Here is a 15,002-nt window from a genome sequence, read left to right as displayed (position 1 = left end):
AATGTTCGTGTACTTTATTGAACCCGGGGGTCTGAATACCATCAGCCACCCGCATGTCATGGCAAAAAATATAAAACACAAAATAGCTTGCAGTTGTCAGAATGGCTTGCTACAAATGCCACATACAGTTCAATACCCTGGACTTTTCAGTCTAACTACAGTCCTCTTCACCAGCGGTAAAGGTAAATGAAAAATATCAGGAAAATAAACTTTCAAACTTTGCAAACACCTTGTGAACACCGCCAGAGTAATTACAGTTCCCAAACCTAGTAATGAATTTCTCAAACGTTTCAGCTTACCTAGCTGAGACAGTGGCGTACCTAGGGTTTGTGGCACCCGGGGCCCATAATTTTTTGACACCCCCCCATGTAAAAAAATATTTTTTGTAATAACCATGAAACTGAATAAATGGTCATAATAGAAACAGGAAGTGAAAATTTTCTTTTATTGAACCTCATATATGTAACCATTATTCCAAACATACCATAACATAACATAAATTATGTCTGAATTGTCATGACATCAGAAGTACATATGGAGTAGTTGCAGGTGATGCTTGGGACAGTTCTGATTGTGTTAGTTCGGTTTTATGTGTTTTTTGAATAGAAGGGTTTTTATTTCTTTTTTGAAGGTTTTGTAGTTTGTGGTCGAGGTCAATAGGTTGTAGAGTTGGGGGTCGAGTGTTGCAGCTCGAATGGCTTGGAGGTTGTCGATCTGTTTTTTTCTTTTGACGTTTTTGGTTGGAGGGTGTGTGAATGGTGCGTGAGTTCTCCTATGTCTGGTTGAGGTGGATTGAATTATTTAGCTGAAGAAATTAGTTACACCCCCCCCCCATTCCACACACATTAATTCTCTTCCATTTTTGTTCCCATTATAAAAAACACTGATAAGTTCTCAGAAAAAAAATACATTAAAATAAGAAGTGAAAACAAAGACCCCTACAGATGAGAACATAACATAAGAATAGCCTAACTGGGTCAGACCAATGGTCCATCATGCCCAGTAACCCATTCTCATGGAAGCCAATCCAGGTCACCAGTACCTGGTCAAAACCCAAAAAGTAGCAACATTCCATGCTACCGATCCAGGGCAAGCAGATGTTTCCCCCATATCTTAATAACAGACTATGGACTTTTCCTCCAGGAATTTATCCAAACCTTTCTTAAAACCAGCTACGCTATCTGCTTTTACCATAACTTCTGGCCACTTCATTTTTAAGCTGAGATCTTTCCTTCCAAACAGAGACTTTGCTAGATGTCAAATACAGCACAAAGTAACTTCACACGGACTTAGCTGTGCAGGAAATGTGAATCTCCTCTTCACCAGGGGTAAAGGTAAATGAAAAATATCAGGAAAATAAACTTTCAAACTTTGCACACCTTGTGAATACAGCCAGAGTAATTACAGTTCCAAAACCTAGCACTGAATTTCTCAAACGTTTCAGCTTACCTAGCTGAGACACGGATAGGTTTTGGCAGAGCAGGCTTCACAGCTGTTACTATCAGCTGGGCTTCCTGGCCGACGGAACACAGCATGGCATTAGATAAGCTGTGAACTTTACTTAGGTTTTTCCCACGGAGCTTTCACACCCCTATAGATAAAGTTCCTTGAACAAACAATGCTCTCCGGGCAGTCATACAGTGCAGCGGAGAGATTTTCCTGCTGTTCCCCTAATCACTGTCAGCTGGGCTTGGGGTTACGGGAGCCAGCACAAGCACAGCCTTGCCTCCTTCCCCTTAGCAATTAACCTCCATGTCAGTGGGGAAATAGCCAGCTTCCAGCAGTGGTTCAGAGACGTCCATAGCCTCTGTCTGCTCAGCAGCCTCTGGGGTGGAGCTGAGGTAGTCCTCGCTCATCTCCACGTCCTCACTGCTGCGGGCTGGAGGAGAGAGACTTTTCCCCTCATCTTCCTCCAAGCACTGCTGCTTCTCTTGCCGCTGCCTGAGCTCGTTAGCCCCAGCTCCGTCCTGGCTCTCCCTGCTCTCCTTACTGTGATCCCATGCTCTGTTCTTATGTGAGTTAAAGCCCCACCCCTCTCTCCTAGGAACAGCTGTGTTAGGCAGGAAATCCCTAGGGAAATAATTCAGGTTTCTCCTAGGCTGGTAATGAGCATACCTTCCAGCATTGGGACTCCACTTCTCAATAAGAGTCCTATCAGGCTTTCTGGAGTACCTGTACTGAGATAGCGCTCTCTGCTGGGTGTACCTATGTTCCTGCCCTACTTCACTGTCTGAGGGGTAGTCAGCCAAATCCAAACCTTTACTTTTAACCTGGTCAGCCCTTCTGACCAGGGACCGTGTTCTGCTTTTATCCCTTACAGGGACAAAGCTGGCCACAGGTTTGTCACAGCATGCACTGCTTTCATTGCATATGGGGAAATCCTGAAAACCCGACTGGATTGCGGCCCTCAAGGAGGGACTTTGAGATCCCTGGCCTAGAACAAGCCCTGTTGGATGTGGGAGGGGTTTTCAAAGTGATGGACTGAACACCCAGACATGGCACCTAAATAATGGGGTACCTTACAGGGCACTGCTGTGAACTTCACAAAAAGGGTGTCATGTCTTCTCCTCACTACAGCTCCCTTATAGGTCATGGTGAGCCCCCCCAAACCACCTCCAGAATCCCCTAGAACCACTTATCTACTACCCCAATAGCCCATATGGCTGCAGGAGCCATTTATATGCCAGTAAAAAAGGGTTTTGGGGGTGTATAGGGGAGTTCACATGTTTCAATATCAATGCAGTGAGTACAGGGGCTTATGGGCATGGGTCCTCCTCTCCATGGATCCCTAACCCACCTCCAAGACGGCTTAAAATGCCTCTGTGCAGCACGACTAGGCTTTCCTATGCCAGGCTACCAGGTGATGATGTTCTGGAGGCACAATTTTCAAGTTCTGATTAATATTTTTATGGGGGTGGGGCGGTCGGTGATCACTGGGGTAGTGGGGGGGGTCTGTATTATGAGTTTGCATTACTTATCTGGTCATTTTAGGTGGGTTTTTGTGACTTAGACCATGTTTTAAATGGTCTAAGTCACAGTTCTTCAACCGCCGGTCCGCGGACCGGTGTCGGTCCGCAGGAAATTTTTGCCGGTCCGCACAGGGCCGGCAAGACTGACTGACTTCAATTTCCTGCCGATCCACGCAGGGCCGGCAAGATCAACATCCGAAGTCTGCGCTGGGACGGAGAGATCTTGGGGAGCCTCCGACAGTGGCTTTCTCCCCTCTGCAGCTCTCCTTTACTTCCCAGCGCAGCGATTCACGAAGGCAGCCTCGGGGCTTTTGCTGAGTCACGGCTGCCTCTGATGATGCAACTTCCTCTTTCCTCAGAGGTGGCGCGACCCAACAAAGGACCCGAGGCTGCCTTCCTGAATCGCTGCGCTGGGAAGTAAGGAGAGCTACTGGGAGGGGACAAAGCCACTATTGGAGTCTGGGAAGCTGCTGGGCAAGGGGAAAAAGGGACAGCTGCTACTGGAGAGGAAGAAGGAAAGATGCTGCGGGGAGGGGAGTAGGGAAAGGAAGCTGGAAAGTTGCTGGGCAAGGAAAAAAAGGGACAGCTGCTACTGGAGAAGGAGAGATGCTTCTGGGAAGGGAGGAGGGAAAGGGATCTGGGAAGCTGCTGGGCAAGGAAAAAAAAGGGACAGCTGCTACTGCAGAGGGAGAAGGAGAGATGCTTCTGGGAAGGGAAGAGGGAAAGGGATCTGGGAAGCTGCTGGGCAAGGAAAAAAAAGGGACAGCTGCTACTGGAGAGGAAGAAGGAAAGATGCTGCGGGGAGGGGAGGAGGGAAAGGAAGCTGGGAAGCTGCTGGGCAAGGAAAAAAAGGGACAGCTGCTACTGGAGAGGGAGAAGGAGAGATGCTTTTGGGAAGGGAGGAGGGTAAGGAATCTGGGAAGCTCCTGGGCAAGGGGAAAAATGGGACAGCTGCTACAGGAGAGGGAGAAGGAGAGATGCTGCTGGGAGGGGATGAAGGGAAGAGAGTTACTGCTGGACAGGAGGAGGAGGGAAGGGAGAATGAAAAAAGGAAGGAAACAGCTGGCAGAGAGATTAGAGGAGGGGAAGGGGAGACACAGGCATGAGAAAGTAGAGAGATTGATGATAGGAAGGGGTCAGCAGATAAATAAGCAGAGAGGGACAATGATGATAGATCTGGTGTAGGAGAGATAAAAATGAAGAGAGCAGTGAAGCTGGAATTAATCATGTAAAAAGGAGAGAGGGGGCACAAGCTGGATGGAAAGGGGAGAGGGGCATAGAAAGAAGACAGATACCATATGTAAGGGGGAGAGGACTGACAGTGGATGGAAGGGGCAGATGCTGGCTTGAAGAGACAGAGAGGGCAGACGCTGGAAGGAAGAGAGTGAAAAGAAGATTGAAAGCAGAAACCAAAGACGACAAAAGGTAGAAAAAAATCATTTTATTTCTATTTTGTGATTAGAATATATCAGATTTGAAATATATATCCTGCTAGAGCTGGTGTTAGACATAACTGGGGACTGCTAAACCCAGGCAGTGCTTCTTTAGCTTCCAGCTGGCTTAGGGCGCTCTCTGACCAGGAGGCAGTTGCCCTAGTTGCACTCCCCTAAAACTATTCCTGTCATGTGTGACTGCAGTATTCTGTTAGCATGATATTTCTGTGTAGCATTCTGTAATAATTTAGCTTGTTCAGTTTTCTTGATAGTAGAGGGGATATATGTGAAGAGGAGGGGAGACAGGGGTTTTGTTGATCCTTGCTCTGAATTATTTGTATTTATAAAATGACAATTGTACAGAATATTGTTTCTTTTTATACTTTAATAAAATACATTCAATATAAAATCATAACTGAGGCTTGTGTGGATGGGATCAGATGATTTGTGGGGACCGAGCTCGCGGAGATGGAGCGGAAACAGGGTTTTTAAATTTTAGTCCTAGTAGTTTGCCGGTCCACAAAATAATTCTTTTTTTTCTGCCGGTCCACGGGTGTAAAAAGGTTGAAGAACACTGGTCTAAGTCACAACGTCCAAGTTCCATCGATCCTGTGCTGTATAACTTTCGATTATACATGCAGTATGTCTAAGTCTAAGCCAGCCCACGTCCCGCCCAACTCCCATCCTCGACACTTCTCCTGAAACGCCCCGTTTAACTATGGTCGTTCAGCGGCACTATGAAGGCCTAGATCATTTAGAAATAAGTCCAAAACCCATTTTTATTATCGGCACTTGGACGTATTTTGACAATGTTCGTCCAAATGACGACTTAGGCTGGTTTTTGGTGTTTATCTCTTTCAATTATGAGCCCCTTAGCTTTTAAGACTTGAAGCGCTCTGTCAGGAGTTAATTAATCTGACATGTTTCGCTAGTCGCTGTTTCAAGGACACCCCAAAAACCCTGAGCATTAACACCTCTCTTGTCAGCTCTTCCCTGGACCAAGAGGAGGCATTACCAGAGGTGGGATTGTAAAAGAGTTATTATTTGCCTGCAAACTTTATAAAATACCAGCTAAGAAATTTGTGTGTAGTAAACAGCTGATGTAGATGTATGCATATTTTTTCATGGTGTAATTTTTAAAGGAAAAATTGGTTTATGGAAGCAAATTTAATTTTATATCAAACATATAGAGCAACATCTTGCATGATCAAATAGGCACTTAAAAAATTGCCCATGGAAAACATGCATAAATTTTATGGTTCAGAAAAACAAAGGGTTCCTTTTACTAAGGCGCACTAGCACGTGCTAAATTCTAATGAGTCCATAGAATATAATGGGTGTGTTAGCATTTAGCACGAGCAAATATTTAATGCACGCTAAATCGGCTAGTGCACCTTAGTAAAAGACTCCCAAAGTGTTTACTTTCTTGTGGTACCTGCAAATGTGTTTCTTGGGGGATAAACGGAGTGCCAATTTTTTAACCAGCAAACTTCCTGCCTTGAAACCAATGTAACTTTCTGTAGGAGCTTTTGGATAGGCTGTTTTATAAAGGCACATATGTTGCCATTATACATTTCACTTTTAAGCAACCATGGAGTACGCAAGCTCACATGACTTTGAAAGAGTGCCTGTTGTATTGACACTTTTCACTATGCAATAACTTGTTGTATTGATGCTCTACAAGTACCATAGTATTTCACTCTGTTGAGTTGGATGCTTTAAGAATAAGACTCCTGATGCAGGCTGTTTGAGCCGAAATACATATGTGTTGAGTAAAGCAGTTTCAAAATAGATTTGTATACCTGTGTCTTTGGATATCTCCACTGTTTGCTCGTCTGCTACTGACTTGTGGATGTTATTCTCCTTTTTTTTTGCGGCCATTATACAGTAAAACAGGTACAACATAGGCACGTTGTTACAAAATTATCCCCTCTATGTATATTTTGTGTGATATACAACTTATATTTTAATAACATGAATTTTAATATTATAATATTCTGCATTTGACTTCTAGTGGAGCTCCAAATCTTATGTAAAATGAAACAATTTTTTAAAAAGTAATTAAGCTTTTAGAAGATCCTTAAAAACATATTTGTTTGATAAATTTGTATAATCAGATTTGTTAATCTTATTATAAAGTGATCTTATGCATTGCGTATCTCTGATGTAAATTCGCTGTTTTACAGTTTTCTTTTATTGTGAACTACATTGAACTACAAAGTATTGCAGTTTAAATATAGTTATTCATATTAAAGATGAATAACCAAGAACATGATGTATGTTTTGTACAGATCATTGGTTAGATCTCACCTAGAATGCTATGTCCTTTTCTGGAGGCCGCATTTCTCCAAAAGGTGCAGGGGAGATCTGCTAAAATACTACAGAGACTGCACCTAAAGACATATCAGCGTGTTAAGCTTAAACAAACTACTCCCTGTCCCTTCTCATAATGCATTTCCTGCCAAGGTAAATGTGGTGACCATTGCCACTTGTAAATAGCTCTCTGTCTAAAATAGTTTTACACATGTATGCCAAATAATCTACACATACAAAAGTTGCTTTACGAAGGGAGGATGTGATTACTGTTATTGTGAGATGTGAAGAAAGGGAGAATTTTGATTCTGATATAGTAACTTTATATCATGTTAATGAGAAATGCATAGTATTACTGCTATTGTTATAATCTGATCTATATGTTATCTGTTTTAATATTATGTAGGTTCTTATGTAAACCGCTTAGATTTAAGCGGTCTATAAATTTTTAAAATAAGTATTTACACATGGATTGATGCTTCTAAAATAAGGACTTTAACCACTAGCAGTATTTAAAGAACTTTAGTGATAGAAAGGCTTGTAAGACTGTACTAGTAGAACTGACTGGTTTGATGGCCTCAGTATTTATTTATTAGGATTTATTTACCGCCTTTTTGAAATAGTTCACTCAAGATGATGTATAGCAAGAACATGTCAAACATAAGCAATAGACAATTATAGCAGTATTTTACATTACAATGTCAACACAATGCATGATACAACATTTGGAGAAAGTTACACCAGTCTGACCTCATCTAGGATAGGAATGGATAAACATGTGCAGCCAAGTGTCACTCCTTGTGTGAGTGACAAGCAAGCTTGTTACTTCTTCCATTAAAGACCTGGGTGAAGAGCCAAGCTTTCACCTACATAAGAACATAAGAATTGCCGCAGCTGGGTCAAACCAGTGGTCCATCATGCCCAGCAGTCTGCTCACGTGGTAACCCTTTGGTCATAGACCAGCACCCTAACCAAGACTAACCCTACCAGCGCCCATTCTTGTTCAGCAGGAATTTGTATAACTTTGTCTTGAATCCCTGGAGGGCGTTTTCCCCTATGACAGATTCCGGAAGAGCGTTCCAGTTTTCTACCACTCTCTGGGTGAAGAAGAACTTCCTTACGTTCGTATGAAATCTATCCCCTTTCAACTTTAGAGAGTGCCCTCTCGTTCTCCCTACCTTGGAGAGGGTGAACAACCTGTCTTTATCTACTAAGTCTATCCCCTTCAGTACCTTGAATGTTTCGATCATGTCCCCTCTCAATCTCCTTTGTTCGAGGGAGAAGAGGCCCAGTTTCTCTAATCTTTCACTGTACGGCAGCTCCTCCAACCCCTTAACCATCTTAGTCACTCTTCTCTGGACCCTTTCAAGTAGTACCATGTCCTTCTTCATGTACGGCGACCAGTGTTGAACGCAGTACTCCAGGTGAGGGCGCACCATGGCCTGGTACAGCGGCATGATAACCTTCTCTGATCTGTTCGTGATTCCCTTCTTTATCATTCCTAGCATTCTGTTTGCCCTTTTTGCCGCTGCCACACATTGCGTGGACGGCTTCATCGACTTGTCGATCAGAACTCCTAAGTCTCTTTCCTGGGAGGTCTCTCCAAGTACCGCCCCGGACAACCTGTATTCGTGCATGAGATTTTTGTTACCGACATGCATCACTTTACTGTTGTCCACGTTGAACCTCATCTGCCATGTCGATGCCCATTCGTCAAGCCTGATTTTGTCACTTTGCAGATCTTCGCAATCCCCCTGCATCTTCACTACTCTGAATAACTTCGTATTGTCCGCAAATTTAATTATCTCGCTCGTCGTACCTATGTCCAGATCATTTATAAAGATGTTAAAGAGCACGGGTCCAAGCACCGAGCCCTGCGGTACCCCACTGGTGACGCTCTTCCAGTCCGAGTATTGTCCATTTACCCCCACTCTCGGTTTCCTATACTCCAGCCAGTTTTTAATCAACGTGAGTATTTCACCCTCGATTCCATGGCTCGCAATTTTCCGAAGTAGTCGTTCATGCGAAACCTTGTCGAACGCCTTCTGAAAATCCAGATATACAATGTTGACCGGATCGCCCTTGTCTATCTTCTGTTTACTCCCTCAAAGAAGTGCAGCAAGTTCGTCAAACACGATCTGCCTTTGCTAAAACCGTGCTGACTGGTCCTCATCACCCGTGTCCGTCAAGGTGATCAATGATGCGGTCCTTTATCAGTGACTCTACCATCTTTCCCGGTGCCGAGGTCAGACTCACCAGGCTGTAGTTTCCCAGATTTTCCCTCGAACCTTTCTTGAAGATTAGCATAACATTCGCCACCTTCCAGTCTTCCGGAATCTTTCCCGATTTGATTGACAGATTGGCTATTAGTTGAAGCAGTTCAGCTATAGTCCTTTTCAGTTCCTTGATGACCCTCAGATAGAGGCCAGCCGGTCCCGGGGATTTATCGCTCTTAAGCCTATCAATCTGCCTACATACCTCCTCTAGACTGACTTTGAATTCTGTCAGCTTTCCGTCTTTGTTTCCAGCATATAGCTGTGTACATCTTCTTCGGTAAATACAGACGCAAAAAATGTGTTCAGTTTGTTGGTGATTGCTTTGTCCTCCTTTAGCGCTCCCTTTATTCCATAGTCCAAATGGTCCCACCCGAGAGAGGTGGTGGAGAGTAAAACTGTGACTGAGTTCAAAGAAGCGTGGGATGAACACAGAAGATTTAGAATCAGAAAATAATATTAAAGATTGAACTAGGCCAGTTACTGGGCAGACTTGTACGGTCTGTGTCTGTGCATGGCCGTTTGGAGGAGGATGGGCAGGGGAGGGCTTCAATGGCTGGTAGGGTGTAGATGGGCTGGAGTAAGTCTTAACAGAGATTTCGGCAGTTGGAACCCAAGCACAGTACCGGGTAAAGCTTTGGATTCTCGCCCAGAAATAGCTAAGAAGAAAAAAAAAAAATAATAATAATAATTTAAATTGAATCAGATTGGGCAGACTGGATGGACCATTCGGGTCTTTATCTGCCGTCATCTACTATGTTACTATGCTTCCTTCGCAGGTCATTTCCCCTTAATATATCGAAAGAAAGGCTTGAAGTTCTTCGCCTCCTGAGCTATTTTTTCCTCATAGTCTCTTTTGGCCCCTTTTACCGCCTAATGGCACCTGCGTTGATGTTGTTTGTGCTTGTTCCAGTTTTCTTCCATTTTTGACCTTTTCCATTCCTTAAATGAAGTTTTCTTTTCTCTGATCGTTTCCTTCACCTCTACAGTGAGCCATGCCGGTTCTTTGTTCTTTTTCCTCTTGGATCCCTTGTTGATACGTGGTATATATAGATTTTGCACCTCAGTGACTGTGTCCTTAAAAGGGACCAAGCTTGCTCTAGCATTTTTACAGTGCTTATCCTCTTCTTAATCTTCTTCCCTACCATGAGTCTCATCCCTTCGTAATTCCCTTTTCGGAAGTTCAGTGCCGTGGCTGTCGTTTTGGACTGATGTTTCTCCCCTGCGTCCAGATCAAAGCGGATCATATTGTGATCGCTGCTTCCCAGCGTCCCTTCTACTTCTACATCTTGTGTCGGTCCTCGCAGACCATTTAGAATTAAGTCCAGAATTGCATTTTCTCTAGTATTTTCCTTGACAAGTTGTTCCAGGAAGCAATCGCCTACAACATCCAAGAACTTGGGTTCTCTAATGCAGCCGGAGGTGCCTAGGTTCCAGTCTATTCCCGGATAGTTGAAATCACCGATGATAACTGCGTTGCCTCCCTTGCAGTTGCATTTAATCTCGTCTGTCATTTCTCCGTCAATTTCTTCGGACTGCCCTGGGGGTCGATAGTAGATGACGATCTTCGTTTCCAGTCCATTTGTTCCCGGAATTTTGACCCATAGAAACTCTAACTTATCCAGCAGTTATGGCGTGTCCTCTCCAGTAGATTCAATTCCCTCTGTGATGTATATGGCAATGCCCCCACCTTTTTGAGCCACTATGTATCCTTGTAGCACAGTGTCCCAGATGTTTTCCTCAGTCCACCATGTTTCCATGATGCCTATGATGTCAATGTTATCTTTTTGTGCCATAGCTTCTAATTCACCCTTCTTCTTCCTAAGGCTCCTTGCGTTCGTGTATATACACTTGAGTTTGCGGCCTGTTCCTTTCTTACATTTCCTTCCCTCTTGTGTCCTTTTCGATCTGTCTTGCCTGTAATCCAGTGAGTCTTTCCCTCTATCTTCTTGCACGGTATTCTCTGGGTATACCGGTTCCCGAACCATCGACTCTCTCTCTCTTGGTTGACTGTCGGCTTTCCCCTTCTTCCTAGTTTAAAAACTTCTCAACTTCTCTCTTGATGTTGCCTGCAAGTAGCCTCGTTCCGTCTCTGCTGGTACGGGTTCCCTTGCTTTGATCAGTTCAGCAGCTGCGTCTACTTGAAATGTAGGCCAGAATTTTGTTGGCCTACATTTCAGGCGGCTACCGCAGACCCAGAGGTGTGCCTAAGGCTACTTCCGGGTGAAACCACACCTAGCCTCAGGCAAGCTTAGGCAGCCCTAAGTGCCTCCTTAGGCTCACGGAGGCGCCTACAATGTAGGCAGATGTCTCAATTGGCAGTTAAACAGCGGTAGGCCGCCTAAAATCAGGATGCTGTTTATAGAATTTGCCCCTAAGTGTTTTTCTTTTATTTTTTGAGGCAGAGGATGGAAGAGAAAAATCAAAAGGGAAGAAGAACCCGAAGACAAGGGGGGAAAAGAAGAGAAGGGGGGACGAGCTGGAGGTAAGAAGAAAGAAGGTCAAAATGAAGAGAGAAAAAAACTTCTGATATGCTATGCATGTGATGTGCAGTGTACATGATGAGTACAGTATATGACATTTCCTGATATTCTGAACTTTATAGTGACTTGATACAGACATCTTTTATAGTGAAATGTTGGCCTTCTGCAGTATCTGTACCATGTGCAGCATAAACTAGTTTGAAATGAAACAGTACTTTTGATGAATTCAGTGTTGCAGAATTTGCTATATGGGAAGAACAACTATCCAAAATCCTACTAAGTAAAGGATCTTAAATTTAAGATCCCGAATCTAATATCACAAATTTTGATATATCACCAGATTTTCATTGGTTACTTTGAAGAAAATATGAAATTATGTGGATGTGGTGTATGATCATAACAAAATTTCTCACAAATTGGCAAGTTCATTGATAGAATCTATTTGTTCAGTGAGCTAAGGGTTCACTTTGAGGATTGTGTTTTGTGGCACCTAAATGGTCATAATTCCCTACTTGAATCTTCAATATTGAGGTAAAACTCCAAAACCACCAGGAAAAAAATTATTGCATTGAAAATCCTATTGGTTGGCCATAGTTACTGTCACATTAGAAAACTTGCAGTGCTGATAATTGTTTTTCCTAACTTCATTTCCTATCTGATACTTTGAAGATAATTAAAATCTCAGTTTATGGTTGCTTTAGAATTAGATATAACTTAGCAACTTGCTACTCTGTCATCCAAAGAAGGCATTTATCTGTAAACACCCATAGTGCCACTTTGGGATATGTGCATTTAGTTTATTGGCATATCCTAACAAATTTAGTGCCCACAAAATTGATTTGGCATGCATTAACCTATAAATTATGGTGCGTATAATTGATTTGCTCACTTTAAAGAAGTTATAATATGCATTAAATATAGGGTTTCATGGTAATCATGGTTAATGCTGTGAATAACATGTTATTTATTGGTCACTATTATAAATAATCCTGTCTAATAAATTTAATCGAGTTTCAGCGTTTCCTGTCTGTCTCCTCCCAACATCTCTCACTCTCTCTTCCACTCTCAACCCCCATCCTCAAGTGTGATACAGCATCCCCCCAACTATAATTCAATATCTCCTCCTCTCTAAATACCTCCCACTAGGTCTGCCTTAAAGTTGGGGAGGGAGAGAGAAATTTGCTAGAGAACGAGATGAAAGAAGGGAAGGAGGGAGGGGGAGTGATGTTGGACCAAGAGATGGAGGGGAGAGAGCATGACTTTGCCATCTTTCAGGCAGATGTTTTGGGATGTTAATAGGGACTCCAGCTTTTCGGTAATGGCCCCTACTTTGTGGAACTCTCTTCCATTATATTTAAGGGCAGAAAAATATTTTTAAAAACTGTCTCAATCAAATGTTTTATTATTTTAAAATGGCATTTGATGCAACTCTTCTATAACTCTTTTTAATCTGGTCAATATGGTTCTTCCTTTTTCCTCTACCTTGTGTTGTTATCCTCTTTGTTCTTTCCTATAATATATTGTCAATGTTTTCTTCCCTTTATTAACCTATCTGTTCCAGTTTTTGTCATGGTTGACTTAATCTATCTGTACTTGTTGATTTTTTTAAAATATTACCCTTGTTTTTATTATTGTAAACCGTTTTGGCTTAACATTATTATTAATAATTGTGTTTTATCAAATAAAGTAACTGTAACTGGATAATGGGTGGGAGGAGAGGGAAGAGAGATAAATTAATGGTGAGAGATGCTGGTCTACAGGAGGGAGGATGGGAAGATAACCTTGATAGGCGGTATATAAAATCCTAATAAAAATAAAAAATAAAAAAAAAAGAGAGAGAAAGAGATGTTGGACCCAGGAAGGACAGAGGGGGAGAAAGAGAGAGATAATGGACCTAGGGATGGAGGAGAGGGAAAGAGAGATAATGGACAATGAGAAGAATTGGAGGGAAAGAAATACTGGATGATGAAGGGAAAGAGATACTGGATAACGGAAAAAAGGAGGAAAGTGAAGGGAAAGAAGGATGCAAACTTTAAATTCTTAGAAGAAACTGGAGTACAAAATGCATACAAACAAATAGTTATAAACTCCAATAAAAACTGAGGGCAAGATTCTCAGAAAACCATGTTAAAAAGTGACGGTCTGCTAATGTAGCCGTTTTGATAGCAAATTTTAAAAAGCGAGACATTCTCCAAAAATCGCGCTTGCAAATGATGTTGGCGGACACCAGGAAAGATTTGCTAAATTTACATGTGTCGAGTCACTGGTACTAGTGACCGGCACAAGCGCAAAATATACAAGGAAAGAGGCATAAATGTACGTATGTCCCTGGAAAGCAATGCAATCATCACCATCCATATTTTAACACAAAATATGAGTGCTTCTGAAACAATTTTAAACCATAGGCATTTGAATTCTGGAAACGTGGGACAAATCCTGGCTTGCTTTGAGAATCTTCCCTGCCGTAAAGCATCAGTGGCACCATATAAGCCGTAAGTAGTGTGTCAATCATAGGCATACAAGAGCTATTGGACGAATGAGAGAAGAGAGGAGGGGAGAAGCAACATCGACTTTTAGCAATCACGCATAAAACATGCCTTTCCTTCCCCAAAAAACCTACTATAATTCAGGTAAATCTTGTAATTTGTTTTTGATATAAAATTTAATTAAGACCCACAGCTAGAAACACACAAGACAAGGGTATCATTCCTGTCTCTCCCAAAAACTCAAAAGAAGCATGATTTTACTACCCTCTACTAAAAATATAGAGATATACGGGTTTTTATCCATTAGCCACAGTCAAAACACAAGTGCTGGCACTGTAACGGCACCCCTGGACCAGTTGCTGCTTTTTGTTGCCAAAAGCCAACGCTGCTCTTTGAAAATGACTCAGCAATTTTTAAGAATCCACTGGAGGGCTCATTTCAGTGTTAGAGCACATTTGCATGCCATTGTCAGAGACTGCTATAAACCTCGCTAAAGACAGAGATAATTCATTTTGATAATCCGCCTCTAAAATGCGTGTAGGCTAACCCGCCGGAAAACAGTTTAGCGACGGCGTTACAATTTTGAGAATCATGCCCTGAGTATGGTGCCTTAATGTTTCCTTTAAGGAGGAAAAGGGCCTCAAAATATATGGGAAACGATTCTGTCCTTGAGCTGTGAAGAAGAGAGCTGTCTAATATACTAGCTCCCCGGACTCAGAGGAGCTCATGAGTGGGGAGCAGGCCAAAAGATTGGGGCATATAGAGGTAAGTCGGGAGGATGTCCTCAAGCAGATTGACAGACTGAAAAGCGGCAAATCACCGGGACCGGACGGGATCCACCCAAGGGTTCTAAAGGAACTAAGTCAGGAAATAGCGGGCGCAATCCAGCATGTTTGCAACCTATCCTTGAAAACTGGAGAGGTACCAGAGGACTGGAAACTGGCGAATGTCACACCTATCTTTAAGAAGGGATCGAGAGGTGACCCCGGGAACTACAGGCCGGTGAGCCTGACTTCAGTTATAGGGAAGATGGTGGAAGCAATGA

General features: G+C 42.7%; 1 protein-coding gene across 8 annotated transcripts in view; it reads left to right on the top strand.

Moving 5' to 3' along the window:
* ZNF618 (zinc finger protein 618) overlaps nucleotides 1-15,002 on the top strand; it is a 771,796-nt gene that overhangs the window by 677,485 nt on the left and 79,309 nt on the right. For all 8 annotated transcript variants that reach the window (XM_033960461.1, XM_033960460.1, XM_033960462.1 and 5 more), the window contains one exon: nucleotides 11,390-11,473. In XM_033960461.1, the coding sequence (XP_033816352.1) occupies nucleotides 11,390-11,473 (84 nt within the window). The remainder of the gene's footprint in view (nucleotides 1-11,389; nucleotides 11,474-15,002) is intronic.

The sequence above is a fragment of the Geotrypetes seraphini genome, chromosome 10 (genome assembly GCF_902459505.1).
Source record: "Geotrypetes seraphini chromosome 10, aGeoSer1.1, whole genome shotgun sequence".
Lineage (NCBI taxonomy): Eukaryota > Metazoa > Chordata > Amphibia > Gymnophiona > Dermophiidae > Geotrypetes > Geotrypetes seraphini.
Note: the sequence above shows the minus strand (reverse complement) of the source record. Positions and strands in the feature narration are given on the sequence as shown.